This window comes from Halichoerus grypus, chromosome 10 (genome assembly GCF_964656455.1).
Source record: "Halichoerus grypus chromosome 10, mHalGry1.hap1.1, whole genome shotgun sequence".
Lineage (NCBI taxonomy): Eukaryota > Metazoa > Chordata > Mammalia > Carnivora > Phocidae > Halichoerus > Halichoerus grypus.
Genome location: NC_135721.1, coordinates 22945335 through 22964295, shown reverse-complemented (window position 1 = coordinate 22964295; position 18961 = coordinate 22945335). Strand labels below are relative to the sequence as shown.

The 18961-nt window shown below is 39.5% G+C and overlaps 1 protein-coding gene across 5 annotated transcripts in view; it reads right to left on the bottom strand.

Moving 5' to 3' along the window:
• Nucleotides 1-18961, bottom strand: part of CLIP4 (CAP-Gly domain containing linker protein family member 4) — a 96677-nt gene that overhangs the window by 32157 nt on the left and 45559 nt on the right. For all 5 annotated transcript variants that reach the window (XM_078056138.1, XM_078056139.1, XM_036113263.2 and 2 more), the window contains exons 8-11: nt 15439-15574; nt 8927-9067; nt 4498-4587; nt 3163-3306 (exon numbers count right to left, since the gene is read on the bottom strand). In XM_078056138.1, coding sequence (XP_077912264.1) covers nt 3163-3306; nt 4498-4587; nt 8927-9067; nt 15439-15574 — 511 coding nt within the window. The remainder of the gene's footprint in view (nt 1-3162; nt 3307-4497; nt 4588-8926; nt 9068-15438; nt 15575-18961) is intronic.

Here is an 18961-nt window from a genome sequence, read left to right as displayed (position 1 = left end):
CAGGAAAAGAGAAGGGAAAATAGCAAAGGGGAAGAAAAAAAAAAAAAAAACCAACCTCAAAAAGTATATTAGCCAAAAAATCACCACGTGTTCTAACCAGTCTAGCTAGTCGGGAGATCTCAATGTGTGACACCCTTCATGATACGCGTCACCTACAGCTGTGGTTCTCACGTGTGAGGCCAGGACATTCAAGGAACTTGTGAAGGGTCTCCTGAAAAAATTATTGCCACGAGAACCTGACGCACACGGTTCCTGGTAAAGCGTCAGTTCTACCCAGACTGCCCGGGGTGCACTTACTCCCACAGAGGCCAGCACCCTTTTTCCGCAAAGGGCCAGTGAGTGAGTACGTGACGCACTGCAGGCCGCGCCGTCTGTCGTGACTACTCGGCTCCACTAACCCCAGCACAACAGCAAACCGGCCTGGCGTGCTCCAGAAAACTTCACAGAAATAGGTGGCATGTCGGGTTCAGCCCATGGGCTGTATTGTACCAATCCCTGTTCCGCTAAAATGCTAGAATCAGAGCCGTTCATTGGGACTCAGTGTGAATTATATATACAGGAATGTGATCTGAACGTGAAAATTGCTCTGTTTCCAATTAGCTCAAACTGATTTCCTTATTAGGAACCAAACCAGTCCCCCTCACCTTGATTCAAACCTAATCCTTGAAATGCCCACTATCAAACATCCTGGAGAAATGCTGTCTGGAAAGCTGTTCAATTATAACAGAAAGTGGGCCCTTGAGGCTTCTCCCATCAGTCCATAAACAGACTTGAACAGCTATCATCTGGGAAGGCCTACAGAAGCCTCTGTGAGGACAGGGGACAGAGGATAAGTCACACGGCCAACGGGAGAGAAACTAAAGCCATGGCAACAAATGAGGAACATAAACCCAGAGAGAAGGCAGGGGTGGATAAAGCGCTATGCTAAAAAGTCCTAGGTCCTCATAATAACTAGTATTTCCAATGCACTTCAGAGTTTACGAAGTGCTTTCCATAGAATTACAACTATAGATAAGACACAAACTCAGGAATTAACTAAGACATGGTGTTCACAGGTAGTTGATGGCACACCCGGATGAGAGCCGGGGGCTCTATGACCACAAGTCCTCAGGCGGGTCCCCAGGCTGTGTAATGGACCAAGGACAGCATGTTCGATCATGGGATACAACGATGCCAAGAACACACACCTCCTCCCCTACCTCTGCCATTCCCCTAATCTGTTCTTTCTGCTCCTCTTTATCCTCACTTCCCAATATGTCCACATCCCTCAAATGCAAATCTATGGAGAAAGTGAAATACCTACTTACTCTAGAAAAGTGTCCTAGGGAAATGTCTCTGGGGTCCCAAACATGGACTTCCTCTCACGGATCTCCCATTCTCCCTCCCTCCCCTCCTAAAAGGTCTTCTTGCTCATTCTAATTGACAGGTCTCTTCATCTACTGCTATCTAAGCCTACATCAGGCTTAAATTTATAAAAAGAGAAAAAAGGTTAAATACATAGGTACACTAGAACTACTTCTTATAAAAGTAAAACAGGTACTTCCATATGCACATATAAATTTTAAAATCAAGTAAATGTCAAAAGCCCAAATTCCAAGTGAAGGAGGCCTTGTAATGTGAATAAAATGAGGACAAGCAGGAATGCTATATCCCCATCTTGGTAGCTCTGTTCTTCAGGGGGCTAGACAGAAACTGCTCACAGGGGAAGGAGCACCTACACTGAAAATACAAGTTCCAAGTAAACAATTTCAGGCAAAACTAGGTTCTCTGCTTTTAGAGTCCCACCCTATAGGTTTATTACGTCAATGTTATCGCTGAGGGCTCCTCCCCATCACAGTACAGTAAGTATTTTAAAGAGAAAAAAAAAAAACCCGTCACGAACATTTTCTATAATAAAATATTGCTTCAGTACAACTGTTAAAAGTACGTGAATGAGAATCTTATTATGAGGTGCACTGAAAACAATTTATGCCAAAACGGTTTCATTTCCTTTCCGGACAAGTTTGCTACGTAGCCAAATGAGTGAATGGCAATATGTTTCATACATGTTGATTTCGGCAAGATGTCTGCTATGAAGTGCTTTCTATATCCTTACATGTAACTGGAGAAATGTGGACTGAACAAGGTTACTCAGGACTCGCCACATCCCAACGGGTTACCATCATCAACCTGTCAGGAGAGCCACTGACCCTCTCCTACCTAGTGTTAAACAAGGACTTGAACTTCAAATATGAAGACGACACAGAAGTATGTGGGAAAGCTAGTATTCAAGGTGTAAGCAACAGAATGCAGAGGGATGAAACCTCTAACATTCAACTAAAGGAGAATGCAGGTAAAGTCCTACATGAAGCGGCAACAAGAAGGGCCCTGGCCAGAGGCTCCCTCGGAGCCAGGATGACGGTGTGGCCGCCACACTGCAGGAGGGGCCTTACACTGTGCTTGTGCCCATGGGCAACAGTTCAGCTCTCCACGGGCTGGCCGTGAAGGGTCTGGAGACCCAGGAGCAGGAGGAAGAGCGGAAGGTACCTGGGATGGAGGCAAACCCTAACAGCAGCAGAGGAAGCAGCTGACCGACCGCAGGCTAAAGCCCAGGTGTGCCACTTAGAAATGACTTACCTCCCCTAAGGGGTAAGTGGCATCAGGCACCAATGACTTACCTCCCCTAAGCCTCGGGTCCCTCATTCATAAAATGAGGGTGAGAATAATAGTACCTATCCAAAGGTTTGTTTTGAGAATTAAGTGAAATAAGGTATGTAAAGTGCTTAGAATAGAACCTGAAATAATAAGTATACAATACATGTTAGTTATTATTAGGTCTAGATTAGAAAAGAGATAAGAAAGATCATAACTGCATGGTTTCCACATATCTGAGGATCTATCATAAATTTCTAAAACGATCCTTACAGGGTCAGAGGCGTTACATGAATGTGGTAGGGAAGAAATCAGTCCAGACAAGGAACACGGCAGGAGCACGGGGAGGGAGGCAGGGAGACCGAGGACGCTCACGAGAGGGGAGGGGCACGGGGAAGACAGAACAGTACAAGTAGTTCTATCTGACTGAAGTAAAAGGTTCCTTCTACACATTTAAAAAGAGCAAATCTACTTACAAACAAACCAAGATAAAAAACACCAAGAAAGCCTGGTTGAAAAAGCCATAGATACCAGCACTGGTTCTAGAGGAGACAGACGGGCTTTTGCTCATTGTCTTCCTGTTATTGCTATGTGCATTCAGTTTCTTGGGGTAGTTCGGTTTGTGTTCCAAAGATGATGTGGAGGAGGAGCTGCTGATGGATCCAAGCAGGGTACCTAAGACAGGTAAAGGAAAAGAACACAGCGAAGGGTGGACAATAAGAAGTGAACCAATAAGATGCTTTCCCAGGTAAATCCCTCTGAAACCCTCCATTTAGCTTCCTCAGCTGTGGAATATCTAGTGTTGAATTAAATGCCTGGTTTCATCCCGCTGTCCTGCAGTTCATACAGACAACACTTTATCAGCCAAGCTACTGGACTGTAAGGTTCCTGCTGCATGAGGATGCTCTCACACAGAAGAGCACATCCAGCTTTACTGAAGCTGACTACCTCCCTATTCCCTCCACACTCTCTCTCACCTCCCACCTTAGATGGCTTAGTACAATCCAATCTTATTTACACTTAAAAATTCTATTAATTTGGGGCGCCTGGGTGGCTCAGTCGTTAAGTGTCTGCCTTTGGCTCAGGTCATGGTCCCAGGGTCCTGGGATCAAGCCCCGCATCGGGCTCCCTGCTCTGCCAGAAGCCTGCTTCTCCATCTCCCACTCCCCCTGCTTGTGTTCCCTCTCTCGCTGTGTCTCTCTCTGTCAAATAAATAAATAAAATCTTTAAAAAAAAAAAATTCTATTAATTTAAGATAAAAAAAGGTAGTATTAAGATGTTTTGAGTTGGGGCACCTGGGTGGCTCAGTCAGTTAAGTGTCTGCCTTCGGCTCAGGTCATGATCCCAGGGTCCTGGGATCGAGCCCCGCATCGGGTTCCCTGCTCAGCGGGAAGCCTGCTTCTCCCTCTCTCTCTGCCTCTCCCCCCTTGCTTGTGCTCTCTCTCTCTCTCTCTCTCAAATAAATAAATAAATAAATAAAATCTTCTAAAAAAAATGTTTTGAGCTAACCTGAAGGCAAGCAGGAATACTCTTGAATGTGTTGTTCATGCTCTATTCACCCAATGATTTGATAGCTGAAGGCAATTTTAAACATTTTTATCAAGCCATCTATACTTGGAATTTCCTTTTAGTCTCCCGTTTGACTTAACCTGGTAGTCTCTAATTTAAGTGTACAGAGGCACCACACAGCATTTTATACCAAAACCACGTATACACTTTACGATGAGCCGCTTAAGGTATTTCCGAGGATGATTTTTCTCTCAAAAACGTTAAAACTTAGCCCCCATATAAGCTTTATCACTATATTATATTAAAGTTCCATCTGTAAATTAGATTTTTAGAATGGAAGTTATAAAATTATTTTACCATCTTTCTCTGTTACGAGTTTCGGTTCTTCACCAGGAGGCAATGAAAGTGTTGATTCAGAAGCGCTATCTTTTTTTGAAGTCATTAATCCTAGCATGTAGAAACAAAATATGTTCAGCAAGAAAGAACTTCAACATTAAACATACAAATGTACTTGCTGTTTAAAGTACAGACATCCCTCATTATCTAAATCTTCTCCACTTCTGAAAACATGCCGGATAGTAAATTCACAGACAGCAGGGGCCGATCCAATATTTCATTATGTGAAGAGGCAGGGAAAAAGAATGCATCCTCAGCCCCTCTGAAAACCTCAATCAATTTCCTCAAATACCACCAAGGTCTCTTTTAGACCTATTTAACAATCCACTAAGGAATTCTAAATTCTATAAAACAGTTAAAGCCCAGCTACCTAGCTGTTTGACTTCACACACTCATGAGTGTGTCCGCACAATGCCAGCAGGTAGAGAGCAAAACTCACGCAGCTCTAGGACAACCACCGTACACGGACCAGGACTTGCACACAACTCACAGATTTCACTCATGTGTCTGCAAATCAGTTACAGCAGAGTTTCTACTTAGATAGTGAATTCTGGGTAAAAATTTTGCAAACCATCATAGCCACTCATCATGCAAACGAACATGAGACAGGAAGAAGCCCCACACTCTCTGCCCCCAGTGCTCTGACGACGACAGCCCCGCTAGCGCCACACCCAAGTGTCACAAACAGACTCACTTTAAAAAAGAAGAAGCCCACAAATAATACTTCGCCTTATGAAGATTTCTGTTTCCATTCTACAGAACCAAATTATTTAAATAGGAAACCTAACGGACTCCACCCAGTTTTAAATTCCATCAAGCACCCATTTCAATTCTTCTTGCTTAGGAAGCATCCGAGTGAAGGACTATCCTTGACACTCTGAGCATCACCAGCGTGAACGAGACATGGTCCCAGCCCGAAAGGAGCACCTTCTCAATTCAGAATGGTAGAATGATGTGAGCATGAATAACTAAAATATGAGGACATTTATTGATAAGCACTAACACAAAGGAAAAAGACAATAATTGTGGTTACAAAGATAAATTAATGCCTCATCAAGGAGATCACATTCTGAGATATGTCTTGAAGGACAGGTAAGACTTCCAGGGGTGCCTGGGTGGCTCAGTCGTTAAGCGTCTGCCTTCGGCTCCGTTCGTGATCCCAGGGTCCTGGGATCGAGCCTCGCGTTAGGCTCCCAGCTCAGCAGAGAGTCTGCTTCTCCCTCTCCTTCTGCCCCTGCCCCCATGGTCTCTCTCTCTCAAGTAAATAAAATCTTAAAAAAAAAAGAAAGAAAGAAAGAAAGAAAAGAAAAGACTTCTTCCAGAGCATACTGGAGGTATGGCCAGAAAGAACTGAAGATAGGCATTCTAGATGGGCAAAAAGAAAAGAAAAATCCCAAGGACAGGGTCAGAGATGGAGGAGTAGCATGGCTGGAATAAAGAGTATTTTTTGGGACGTGGGAGAAGTAAGACTGGATAGACAGGTCAGAGTGAAATCTCAAAGGAGGACAGTGCCAGATAAGGACCTGGTCCTCTTGTGGAAGGAATGGGCCTCTGATGGACTTGAACAGGGCTGGCATGAACGGGGCGGGGGGGGAATAACATTACCCTGACAGCAAAGTTTAGAAGGAAATGAGAGGGGCAGAGATAGGAAGCATGGACCAGGGAGAAGTTCTTACCATAGGTGGAATGAGGACCAGAGTGACAACAGCAGGAACTGAACAGAGGGGTGGGTAAGAGAGACTCTGTGAAGGCACCCCACAGAGTGCATTTCTTATTTTTCAATTATATTTTTCAGTTTTAACATGTCCATTTGGTTCTTTCTTACTTGAATTTTTTAATTGAGTCACAGGAGATTCACATGCAGTTGTATAAGGTAATACAGGGAGATCTCTTGCATACTTTGCCCAATTTCCCCAAAGGTAATTTTTTACATAACTATAGCATAATCCCACAAGCAGGATGCCAACATTGATACAATCTGCCAATCTTAGGTCGCCCCAGTTTTAACCAAACTCCTTTGTGCATCCGTGCGCATGTGCATGTGTGCTCACACATCATTTGATTCTTTTTTATATTCTCATTTCTCTGAACTTTCTTTCCACTTATTTCAAGAGTATTAACCTTAATTCTTAAAGAATGGTTAATGTATTATTTAAAGTCTTTATCTGTGTCATGTCTGTGTCCTGTTAGGGTTGGCAACCTTTAATTGTCTTTTTTCTTGAGAGATGTTGAGATTTTCCTGGTTTTTCTATTTTGAGCAATTTTGGATTGTATCCTGTACATTTCAAATATTACATTGTGGGACTCTGGGTCTTACTTAAGTTCTACAGAGAATATTTATTGTTTTGTTTTGTTTTGTTTTGTTTTATGAAGGAGTCAACCCAAACCAGTTCAGGCTGGACATCCCTACCCACCTTCTGTGCCCTGTGGTTCCAATGTCAGTTCAGTTTCCAAAGACTTTTTGGGATCTTTCTCCTATGATGCGCCATCCAGCAGTGCCTGGGACCTGGGCAGCGGTCTACCCCAGAGACCAAAGCCTGTGGTCAGATCCACACATGCACCACTGGAGAGCAAGCCCAGAAGTTCACACCCAACATTTTGAGATCACTTTCTTGAGCTCCCTGCTCTCCATGGTCTCCCTGTTACTTTCTTGCTCCCGGAGGCATCCCTTCCTGATATCTGGGCAGGATGCCTAGGCTTTGGTTTCCCTGCTCTGTCATACAGTCTCCCAGGACTGACTCTGCCCCTGGGAACAAGGAGAAGACAAACTATTGGGGATTCCATCCCTGTTCCTGGGACCACAGTTTCTCTGGTCAGAGAGAAGGGTTCCCCTCCCATGGGGTTTCAGGTGCCTCACCACCTACCGCTGCTGTTACACCATGCAGGACTGCCCAGGGACCGGCATGGGAATGGACCAAAGGGGGGAAAAGAAAGCTATCATAAAAAAAGGGATTTCCTACATTTTCTGTCTAGTAGGGGACCCCTTCCCTAATCCCTAGACCAGAAATGGGGGGCTTCTCTTTGGGCTTTCTTTCCATGATGGCTGTGAACTTCTGGGTTTCAGGTTAAAAGGATACCATTTACAATTGCACCAAAAAGTATGAAGTATCTAGGAACAGACCTAACAAAACTGGTACGAAAAGAGCTGTGGAGAAAATCAGAAAATCTTACTGACATATTTTTAAAGGACCCAATTAAATAAAGCAATATTCCAAGCTTACAATTAAAAGACTGAATATTATAAAGATGTCAGTTCTTCCCAAATTGACTTATGGTTTAAATGCAAAACCAATAAAACTTAGCAGATATTTTTTTAAAGAAACTTAACAGCTTATTCTAAAATTTATAGGGAAGTGTGATTTATAATGATCCAAACAGGCAAGATACTGTTTAAGAATAAGCTAAGAAGCTTTCCTTTCCTAGATATCAAGATTTATTTGTTAAAAACTATAGTAGTTATGAAGTACAGACTGACACAGAGATATTCAAATAGCTCACAGAAGAGAGCAGAAAGGACAACCAATTCTTGGACAAAATCCTTGAATCATGGTAGAAAGCCTTTCTGCTTCAGCCACTGGTAAGTTAGCAAGTACTTACTGAGCACGTATTTTGTGCTATGTACTACTACGGTGAATACAAAAGTACAAAATACTCTCACAGTCCATTTAAAATTTAAAATTTTGCTGAGAGGATAAAGATCTGCACAAATGAAGCAAACAGAGGACAAGACCCAAACTAACAAATAATTGTGTGGTATGGATACAAGTGTACACAAGGGTGGACATAATGGAGACATCAAAGTGATCTGGGTCCCCAGGGAAGTTTTCTTGGAGAAACAGCATCAAAATAAGGAGGTAAAGCACAGCTAGGGCCTCAAAATGCAGAAGTCAAATTACTGCACTCAGAGAAATAGCACGAGACAAAGTACGGAGGGAAGAGTGAGGACAAGAAATCACAGTTCAACTATGGAGGTAGCCAGAGACCCCATTACATACAGGAAGGACTCAGACCACCAGTTTAAAGAGTCAGGACTTCTTCTGATTAAAAAGAAGTCACTAAAATTCTTGAATAGGGAAGAAACATAAAGCTAGTTATGTTTATAAGGATTTACCGGAGGTATAAAATTGAGCTTGGAGGTTAGATTAGGGGGTGATGAAGGTATGCAGGTAGTAGGAAAGAAAGAAAAGAAAGGAACAAATGTAAAATACTCTTGTCAGGAATCAAAATCATAAACCATGACTGACATTTAAAAACATGTAAGATGGAGATTTTATTAAATTCCGGTTCTAGTTATCTAACAAAAAAAGTGTGAAGCACACTAAATATAAAGCAGTCTGCAAAGGAAATAAAAAACGCTGAAGAAGAGATTTAACTTTCTGGTTTGACCTACCAGTGTTTACTTTTGATGTTACATGAGTTACATCAATTTTCTGGGACCTGATGAGAGGCACAGCTTTTCCAGAAGAAGTGTGTGCTATATTCTTCCTTCGATCTTTTGCTTTACTTATCTTTGAAAGTGGTGCAAAAATACCTAAGGGAGGAATGGAGAGCTTAAGTTAGTGTGAAGCAATTAAAACCATTTCAAATAAAGGGGCAAGTACAACCATTTGGAAATACAAATCTTTAAGTTCTTTTAGTGCCTACCAGGTGTCCTGTAGGGAAAGACAGGAAAAAAGTGACACGCAGTATGTGCCCTCAGAGAGCTTACAATTTAGTTGTCAAGACGAACAACATACACAGTAATTTAAAAATCACATAAAAGAGGCATAATCATGTATTACGTGAAATTCAGGGAAAAGAGAAATGAGTGAAGGTAATAGTTTTCCATCATAGTAGTTTCTGACTAAACTATCGGCTATTGTAAATGTGTACAATCTTACTGGAAGACAAAAATTCTAACCTAAGCCACTTCGTGGCATTAAATTATAAGGAAATAGATTTGTGCACAAAAAGTTACAAAGTTACACTTGCATGGTATAAAGAAAAGATAGATTTCCAGAGCCAAAACAATTTCTAGTTTACTACTACTATGACCCAATTACACTTTTGGAAATTAATTATGAAAAAATAATCCAAATGGGAGGAAAAGACTGTATAACTGATATGTCATCATCGCAATATTATTCATGAGTAAGAGAAAACAAGTATGTGTCAACAGGATGAATGAATGAACTGTACCCCTGAACTGTTACATCACCATCAATAAGTAAAACAAAAATTGTAAAGAAATACAGAAAGTATGAAAATTAAATCAAGAAAATAAAAATGAAACTATTACATTTGATTACATTATGATTGTATCTGAGAAACATTTTATGTGTGGATATAAGAAATATTGTAAAAACCTGAAAACCAAAACACATTTATGAGAGCAGTCAGATTACTCTCAAATTCTCTTTCAAATTTGTCATTAATGCATTATAATGTTGTTTAATGAATGGCTTTTTTTTTTTAAACAGATCTTTTTTGTAAAAGATTTTATTTATTTATTTAATTGACAGAGAGAGAGACAGCGAGAAATGGAACACAAGCAGGGGGAGTGGGAGGGAGAAGCAGGCTCCCCTCCGAGCAGGGAGCCCAATGCGGGGCTCGATCCCAGGACCCTGGGATCATGACCTGAGCCGAAGGCAGTCGCTTAACCAACTGAGCCACCCAGGCGCCCCTGAATGGCTTTTTCTTAATCTGAGGAAAGTTGCATGGTTTCTCTTTCAAGGTCTTAATAGAAAATTTCCACACAATATTATTCCACATAATATCTTTTCTTTTTTTTTTTAAAGATTTTATTTATCTATTTGACAGAGAGAAACACAGCGAGAGAGGGAACACAAGCAGGGTCCACATAGTATCTTAAACAGTAAATATTTAATTCTATGGCTTTAAAAGATTTCCATAGCATATAAAACCCCACCTAATATAAGTTCTTATTCTTCCTGTTTTTTTTAATGAAATAAATCATTTGGGAGAACCGAAACTAAATTTAGAGCGAAGACTGGCTACAACCAGAGCTCAAAGTGCACACAGAATATGGGCTAAAGTTCCTAGTAAGTAACTCGTGCTCATCAAAGTACCAATGGGACTTTCCTCAGATCTTGACATATAATTAATCATAAAGCTTAACTAAAATAAACTCACAGGGAAGAATGATTTTTAAATAGAAGAATAACAAATTTCTAGATAAACATGGCCCATTTTACCACAACTCCTCCCATAATGGCACCAAAATATTAGAAAGGAATAAAAACGATATAAACTCGGGCGCCTGGGTGGCTCAGTCGTTAAGCGTCTGCCTTCGGCTCAGGTCATGATCCCAGGGTCCTGGGATCGAGTCCCACATCGGGCTCCCTGCTCGGCGGGAAGCCCGCTTCTCCCTCTCCCACTCCCCCTGCTTGTGTTCCTGCTCTCGCTGTCTCTCTCTGTCAAATAAATAAATAAATAAAATCTTTAAAAAAAAAAAAAAAAAAAAAACGATATAAACTCTAAAGAAAAAAGAAAATGATAAAACGGAGGAAAAAAATACTAAAAGCTGCCAGAGAGGGGAAAAAGGTCAAACACGGAAGAAAGATTTTGCAATTTGTACACAGCAGCACTGGAAGCTCAAGACAGTAGCTGACAAACCAAGAGCCCAGGAGGCCACATCCTGCCCACCACCTCTTCCGTCAAGTTCCACTAGCACCCATGTGTTTACACACTGTCTGCAGCTGCTTCTTCACTACAACAGGACAGCTGAATAGCTGAACAAGAGACTGTGTGGCCCTTGACGCCTAAAATATCTCCTCTGGCCTTTTACAGGAAAAGTTAGCCAAACTCCATCAGATAATAGAATATCACCTTCTAGATAGCAGGAAGGGAAAAATGAAGGGGGGGAAATCGGAGGGAGAGACGAACCATGGAGACTATGGACTCCAAGAAACAAACTGAGGGTTCTAGAGGGGAGGGGGGTGGGGGGATGGGTTAGCCTGGTGATGGGTATTAAGTAGGGCACATATTGATTGAATGGAGCACTGGGTGTTATACGCAAACAATGAATCATGGAACACTACATCAAAAACTAATGACGTAATGTATGGTGATTAACATAACATAATAAAAAAATATATATCACCTTCTCTAAATATACAGAGAAAATATGAGCTCCGGGCTAACATTTCTTATCCCATCAAACTACCATATGAAGTATGAGGGTAGAAATAAACATATTTTTAGAATGGAAGTTTTCAAAAAATTTATCTCCCATGAGTCCTTTGTCAAAAAGCTACTAGAGGATGTGCTCCACCAAAACAAAGAAGTAAACCAAGAAAAGAACTGACTTAGAATGAAGGCGCCCAATCTTTCTCCTTATAGTATGAACTGAACTCAACAGAAGTCTAAAACTGGAAAAATCAGGGACGCCTGGCTGGCTCAGTCAGTGGAGCGTATGACTCTTGATCTCCGGGTCGTGAGTTCAAGCCCCAAGTCGGTTGTGGAGATTACTTAAAAATAAAATCTTTTAGGGGCACCTGGGTGGCTCAGTCTGTTAAGTGTCTGCCTTTGGCTCGGGTCATGATCTCAGGGTCCTGGGATTGAGCCCCACATCGGGCTCCCTGCTCTGCTTCTCCCTCTGTCCCCCTGCTCCTCCCCCCAACTTGTGCATCTCTCTCAAGTAAATAAATATTTTTAAAAAACCCTTTATTTAAAAAAAATAAAATCTTTAAAACAATAAAAATAAAATTGGAAAAATCTAGAGAGACTCATATACATGTATTATTTACAAATACAAATATTAATATCAGAAGATACAACTAAAGAAGTTAAAATAGTTCTTGCCTCTAAAGGACAGGACTCAGGGTCAGGGAAGGGCAAGCCAGGGAAGGAGTTAACTGATGTTTTTAATAAACCTTATAATACAATTTGACTTATGTATTCACTTTGGTAATTATTAAAAGACATAAAAATGGTATTACCAAGTATTAAAATTTATTATAAAAATTTTCATAATCGCTAAAACTTAGAAGCAACCAAGATATCCTTTAGTAGATGAATGGGTAAATAAATTGTAGTACATCCAGACAATGGAATATTATTCAGGGCTAAAAAGACATGAGCTATCAAGCCATGAAAAGACATGGAGGAAACTTAAATGCAAATTACACAGTGAAAGAAGCCAGTCTGAAGAGGCCGGGTTCATACTGTAGAATTCCAACGATATGACATTCTGGAAAAGATAAAACTAAGAAGACAGTAAAAAGATCAGTGGCTGCTAGGAGTTGAGCAGGGAAGGGAGGAATAGGCAGAGCACAGAGGGTTCTCAGGGCAGTGACAATCCTCTATATAGACACTGTAATGATAGAGACATGTCATTAAACACTTGTCCAAACTCACAGAACATCCACCACCAAGAGTGAACCCCAGTGTAAACTATGGACTCAGTGCTGATGACGAGTCAGTGTAGGTTCCTCTATGTTAAGAAATGTACCCTCTGGTGAAGGGACACTGATAATGGGAGTGGCCCTGCACACATGGGAACAGGGGATACACAGGAAATCTCTGTACCTTCCTCTCAATTTTGTTTTGAACCCAAGCTGCTCTAAAAAAAGTCTTAAAAATTATTATAAAATTTCTACAATTGAAAAAATCTAATCTGTGTGAGAATTAACAGATCAGTTGAACAAAATAATCCTGAAACAGACGATAGCATTTATAAGAATTTATAATAAAGGAAGCACAACAAGCCAAAGGAAAAATGATAGAGGCAGAAAAAAAAAATCTGTTGCTGAGAAGAGACAAATTCTTTGGCTTCTGCTTAGTCAGGGCAACTCCCATTTTTCCATAATCCAACACATGATCCTTGCCCCCCAAAACTCGCCTTTAAGCATGTGAAAGGGACAGAAGCAGGGTCCTTGGTGTATCTGGCTTTGTCCTCATCAAGCATGCCTCTCCTTGGGATGATGAGATTTGGGGGGCAACATGCATTCTGTTACAAGCTAAGCCTTTCCCGAGACTCCGAGTGACATCAACCCTGTGCGTTGCTAGGAGTTTTGATCCTTTTGCCCTCAGTCGGCTTCACAGCTGCCACAATTAGCTAACAGAGGAAAACTAAAATCAAATTCTTAATTCCGCAGAACTACCCAAATATATTCCAAATGGGTTAAATAATATAGGGCAAAAAATTAAAACATTCAAGAGAATAAAATATATAGTTTTAAATTAATCCTTGGATTAGAAAGAACTATCTAAACATAAAAGCAATGTTAAGAAATTATAAAGAAAAAGTCTCTTAACTACATAAAACTCTATGCCAAAACACTGCAAATGAAGTTCAAAGGCAAATGACAAACTGGGCAAAATATCTATGATAACTATAAAAGTTTAATATCTTAAATACGTATTTGTATTTCTAAAGTTTTTTAAAACCCACTAATACCTCAATCATTTAATGAGCATGTAATATGAAAAATTATTTCTTGGCAATTGCTAATATATATATTACAACAAAATATTTTAAGTGTTTTATTTCACCACAATCAGAGACAATGAATTCAAACATAGAAATTTTTACCCATTAAATTGGAAAAATTAAAGGAAATGGAGCCATTAAAAATCACATTTTCAAACGATATTTAATGATTTGGAGAAATTATAATAGCATATCAAGCAAAAATGCAAAATATGTAACTATATATCATCCAAATTTTGCAAAAAGAATTAAACAGAAGAAATATACCAGTGATTTTATTTTCTTCTTTTAACCTTCTTTATGTTTTTCAAATTTTATACAATACTTTTATAAACAAAAAAATTAATAAACAAAAAAATGATGCTCCATTTTAAGTGTATGACAAAAGGAAACTGATAATTTTGATAAATTTATAACAGCTAGCAAATAGCTACCATTAGTTGAGTACTTATAGGGAATCAAGCACTATTCAAGGTGCTTTATACATTTATCAACACATTTAATCCTCATACGAACTCTTGAGGTATTGTTAGCCCCATTTTATAGAAGACAAACTGAGGCACAAGAAGAGAATTAAGGTCACATAACTGGTAGGTAGAGAAGCTGATCTACACCCAAGCTGTCAGACTCCAAGCAAGGACTTCAGCATTAGACCAGAGTATCTCCCTGTGCAGCTATAATTGAAACACTGTGCAACCAGGGAAGTTAATGTTCTAGAAGAATATTTCATGGCAAGGAAAAATATTCACAACATAGCAAGTGACAAATTTAGTTCAATATGTCAAGGAGTCTGTATGTGTGTATGTGTATGAGAGAGAAAGAGTATGAATTTAAACAAACATCTGTCAGAAAGAGAAAGAATCATCCCACCTCAGGAATACAGTTTTAAAGTTTGCTTCACTTGCTTTCCCAAGTTTTCAAGTTTTTCAACCCCCGGAGTTCTGTATTTCCTTGATAATAAAGTCCCTCCCTCAGTCACGACAGCACCCTAAGCAGGACTTACAGGAGGTCCACGGAGCCGGAAGTACTCCCGGTGGGACACCATCTTCCCATCACTACACTGCTCACAGCAGGAAAAGGGCAGTCCCTTCATTAACTACATAGATAACCAGGAGGAAAGGTTTCTTTTCTTTTTCCCCCGCCTAACCAGGTTTATTTAAAAACAATAGAAGAGTAGGGATGCCTGGGTGGCCCAGTTGGTTAAGCTTGGTTAAGCATCCAACTCTTGATTTCAGCTCAGGTCATGATCTCAGGGTCATGAGATCAAGCTCCACACTGGGCTCCGTACTCGCGAGGAGTCTGCTCGGGATTCTCTCTCTCCTCTCCTTCCCCCCCCCACCCCGATCATGCTCCCTTTCTCTAAATAAATAAAATCTTTTTTTTAAATGATAAAAATAAAAATAAATAAATAAAAGTAAATTTGGTTATCTTAAACTATTTCTCATTAAGTTAGATAGTATCTACCTTACCGTATTTGGGGGCACATTTAAAGTACTGGATTTTCCCAACACTTCCATTGTTTTTTCCTTCTGGTTCATCCAGCTCAATGCCAGCCCACTGCCCACTTGCAAATTCTGTTGTTCCGCAAAATCTTAATGTTCCAACCTAAAGAAAACATAAATCAGAATAAATTTTGAGGATTACTAGTAATTCTAAATGTGCTACTCTTGCCAACTTTACCATGGAAGTTTTTAAAAACCATTCTCTCAAAGTAGACTTTAGAACAGGAATACTACCAGGGATAAAAAGAGGTATTATATAACTATAAGAGTCAACCCCAAAAAGATGTAAGAATCCTAAATCTGTATACCTAACAACTGATTTTGGAAAATCTCCAAACATTTGGAAATTAATAAATATACTCCCAAATAACTCATAGTGAAAGAGAAAATCACAAAGAAATTTAAAAACATTTTGAATTGAGTGAAAATGGTAACACGATATATAAAAATTTGTAGGATGCAGCAAAAGCAGTGTTTAGAAGGAAATTTATAGCATTAAACACTTGTATTAGGAAAGGTCTCAAATCAATGACCTAAACTTCCATTTTAAGAAACTAGAAAGTGAAGGCCCAAAGCAAGCAGGAGAGAAACAATAAAGATAAGAAATTATGGGGCACCTGAGTGGCTCCGTCGGTTAAGCATCTGCCTTCGGCTCAGGTCATGATCCCGGGGTCCTGGGACTGAGCCCCACATCAGGCTCTCTGCTCAGCAGGGAGCCTGCTTCTCCTTCTCCCTCTATCCCCCCCCCCCACCCAGCTCATGCTCACTCTCTTGCACACTCTCTCTCACTCTCTCAATCTCAAATAAATAAATAAAATCTTTTTTAAAAAAAGAAATTAAGAACAGAAAAAGAATAGAGAAAATCAATGAAACCAAAAGCTGGTTCTTTGTAAGGATAAGTAAGATTAATAAACTTATAGCTAGGGACCAAGTAAACAAAAGAGAGAAGACACAAACTGCAAACATCATGAATGAAAGCAAGACATCTTTTCATACCCTCAGTCATTTAAAAAATAATAAGAAAATACTCTGAACAACCCTGTGCCTGTAAATTTAACAAATGAGATAAAACGTTCCAATTCCTTGAAAGATGCAAACTGTCAAAGCTCACACCTGAATTGTAGTTAAGAAACTTCCAAAAAACAAAAACAACACAACAACAACAAACCCTTCAGAACCTTATGGACTCACTGGTGAATTCTAAAATTCTTTAAGAATTTAAAGGAAAAATAATCATCTCTACACAAACCTAGTATATAAAAGTGGAAGGATTAATTCTCAACTCATTCCCAGCATTACCTTGATACCAAAACCAGACACAAGGATCCTCAACAAAATAAGAGCAAATCAAATCCAGCAATATACAGGGGCGCCTGGGTGGCTCAGTCGTTAAGCGTCTGCCTTCGGCTCAGGTCATGATCCCAGGATCCTGGGACTGAGCCCCACATCAGGCTCCCTGTTCAGCAGGGAGCCTGCTTCTCCCTCTCCCACTCCCCCTGCTTGTGTTCCTGCTCTCGCTGTCTCTCTCTCTGTCAAATAAATAAAATCTTTAAAAAAAAAAAAATCCAGCAATATACAGACTCCAACAATATATAGCAAATCAAATCCAGCATTATGACCAGGTAAGGTTTATCATGAGAAAGCAAGGCTAGTTCAACATTTGAGAATTAATCAATATAATTTATCATATCATCCACATACTAAAGGGGGTGGAAAAAACTTACTCTCTCAACATATGCAGAAAAAGCCTTTAGCAAATCAAATTTCAACATCCTCTCATGATAATAATTTAAAAAAAAAAAAAAAAACCTCTCAGCAAACCAGGATTAGACAGGAAATTCCAGAACTTAATAAATTAAGATACCCATAAAATCTACAGCTAACAATTATCATACTTAATGATGAAAGGCTAAGTGCTTTCTCCTTAATATTGGGAGCAGGACAAGTTTATCAACTCTTACTACTTCTACTCATCATTATACTGGAGGTCCTAGGCAATGAAATTAGGCAAGAAAAACAAATGAAAGGCATACAGATTGGAAAGAAATAAAACTGTCTCTATTCACAGACAACATGATCGTTTACATATGATATCCCCCACACAAAAAAAAGCCAATAGAATTAATAAATTTAGCAAGGTTACAGGATATATGGTCAACATAAAAAAATCAACTGTATTTCTCCATGAAATTTCCAAAACACAACCATTTACAATAGCACCAAAGATCATGAAAAACTTAGGTATAAATCTAGCAAAGTACAGCAATATCTAAGATATGCTTAAAACTACGATTGGCAAGGAAGAAATCAAACTTTCATTATTTGCAGACAACACGATACTCTATGTAGAAAACCCAAAAGACTCCACCAAAAAAATTGCTAAAACTCATACATGAATTCAGCAAAGTTGCAGTATACAAAATCAATGTGCAGAAATCTGTTGCATCTCTATACACAAGTAACGAAGCAGCAGAAAAAGAAATCAAGGAATTGATCCCGTTTGTAACTGCACCAAAAACAGTAAGATATCTAGCAATAAATCTAACTAAAGAAGTAAAAGATCTGTACTCTGAAAACTATAGAATAGTTATGAAAGAAATTGAAGAGGACACAAAGAAATGGAAAAGCATTCCACGCTCATGGATTATAAGAATATTGTTAAAATGTCTATACTACCCAAAGCAATCTACACATTTAATGCAATCCCTACCAAAATACCACCAGCATTTTTCACAGAGCTAGAACAAACGATCCTAAAATTTGTACAGAACCACAAAAGACCCCAAATAGCCAAAGCAATTCTGAAAAAGAAAAACAAAACTGGAGGAATCACAATTCCAGATTTCAAGTGACATTACAAAGCTGTCATCATCAAGACGGTATGGTACTGGCATAAAAACAGACACACAGGTCAATGGAACAGAATAGAGAACCCAGAAAAGGACCCACAACTCTATGGTCAACTAATCTTCGGCAAAGCAGGAAAGAATATCCCATGGAAAAAAGACAGTCTCTTCAACAAATGGTGCTGGGGAAAATGGACAGCAACATGCAAAAGAATGAAACTAGACCACGTTCTTATACCATACACAAAAATAAATTCAAAATGGATAAAAGACCTTAACATGAGACAGGAAACCATCAAAATTCTAGAGAACACAAGCAGCAACATCTCTGACCTCGGCCATAGCAACTTCTTACTAGACATGTCACCACAGGCAAGGGAAACAAAAGCAAAAATGAACAAATAGGACTTCAAGATAAAAAGTTTCTGCACAGCAAAGGAAACAATCAACAAAACTAAAAGGCAACCTTCAGAATGGAAGAAGATATTTGCAAATGACATATCTGATAAAGGGCTAGTATCCAAAATCTATAAAGAACTGACCAAACTCAACACCCAAAAAATAAATAACCCAGTTAAGAAATGGGCAGAAGACATAAATAGATATTTTCCAAAGAAGACATCAAGATGGCCAACAGACACATG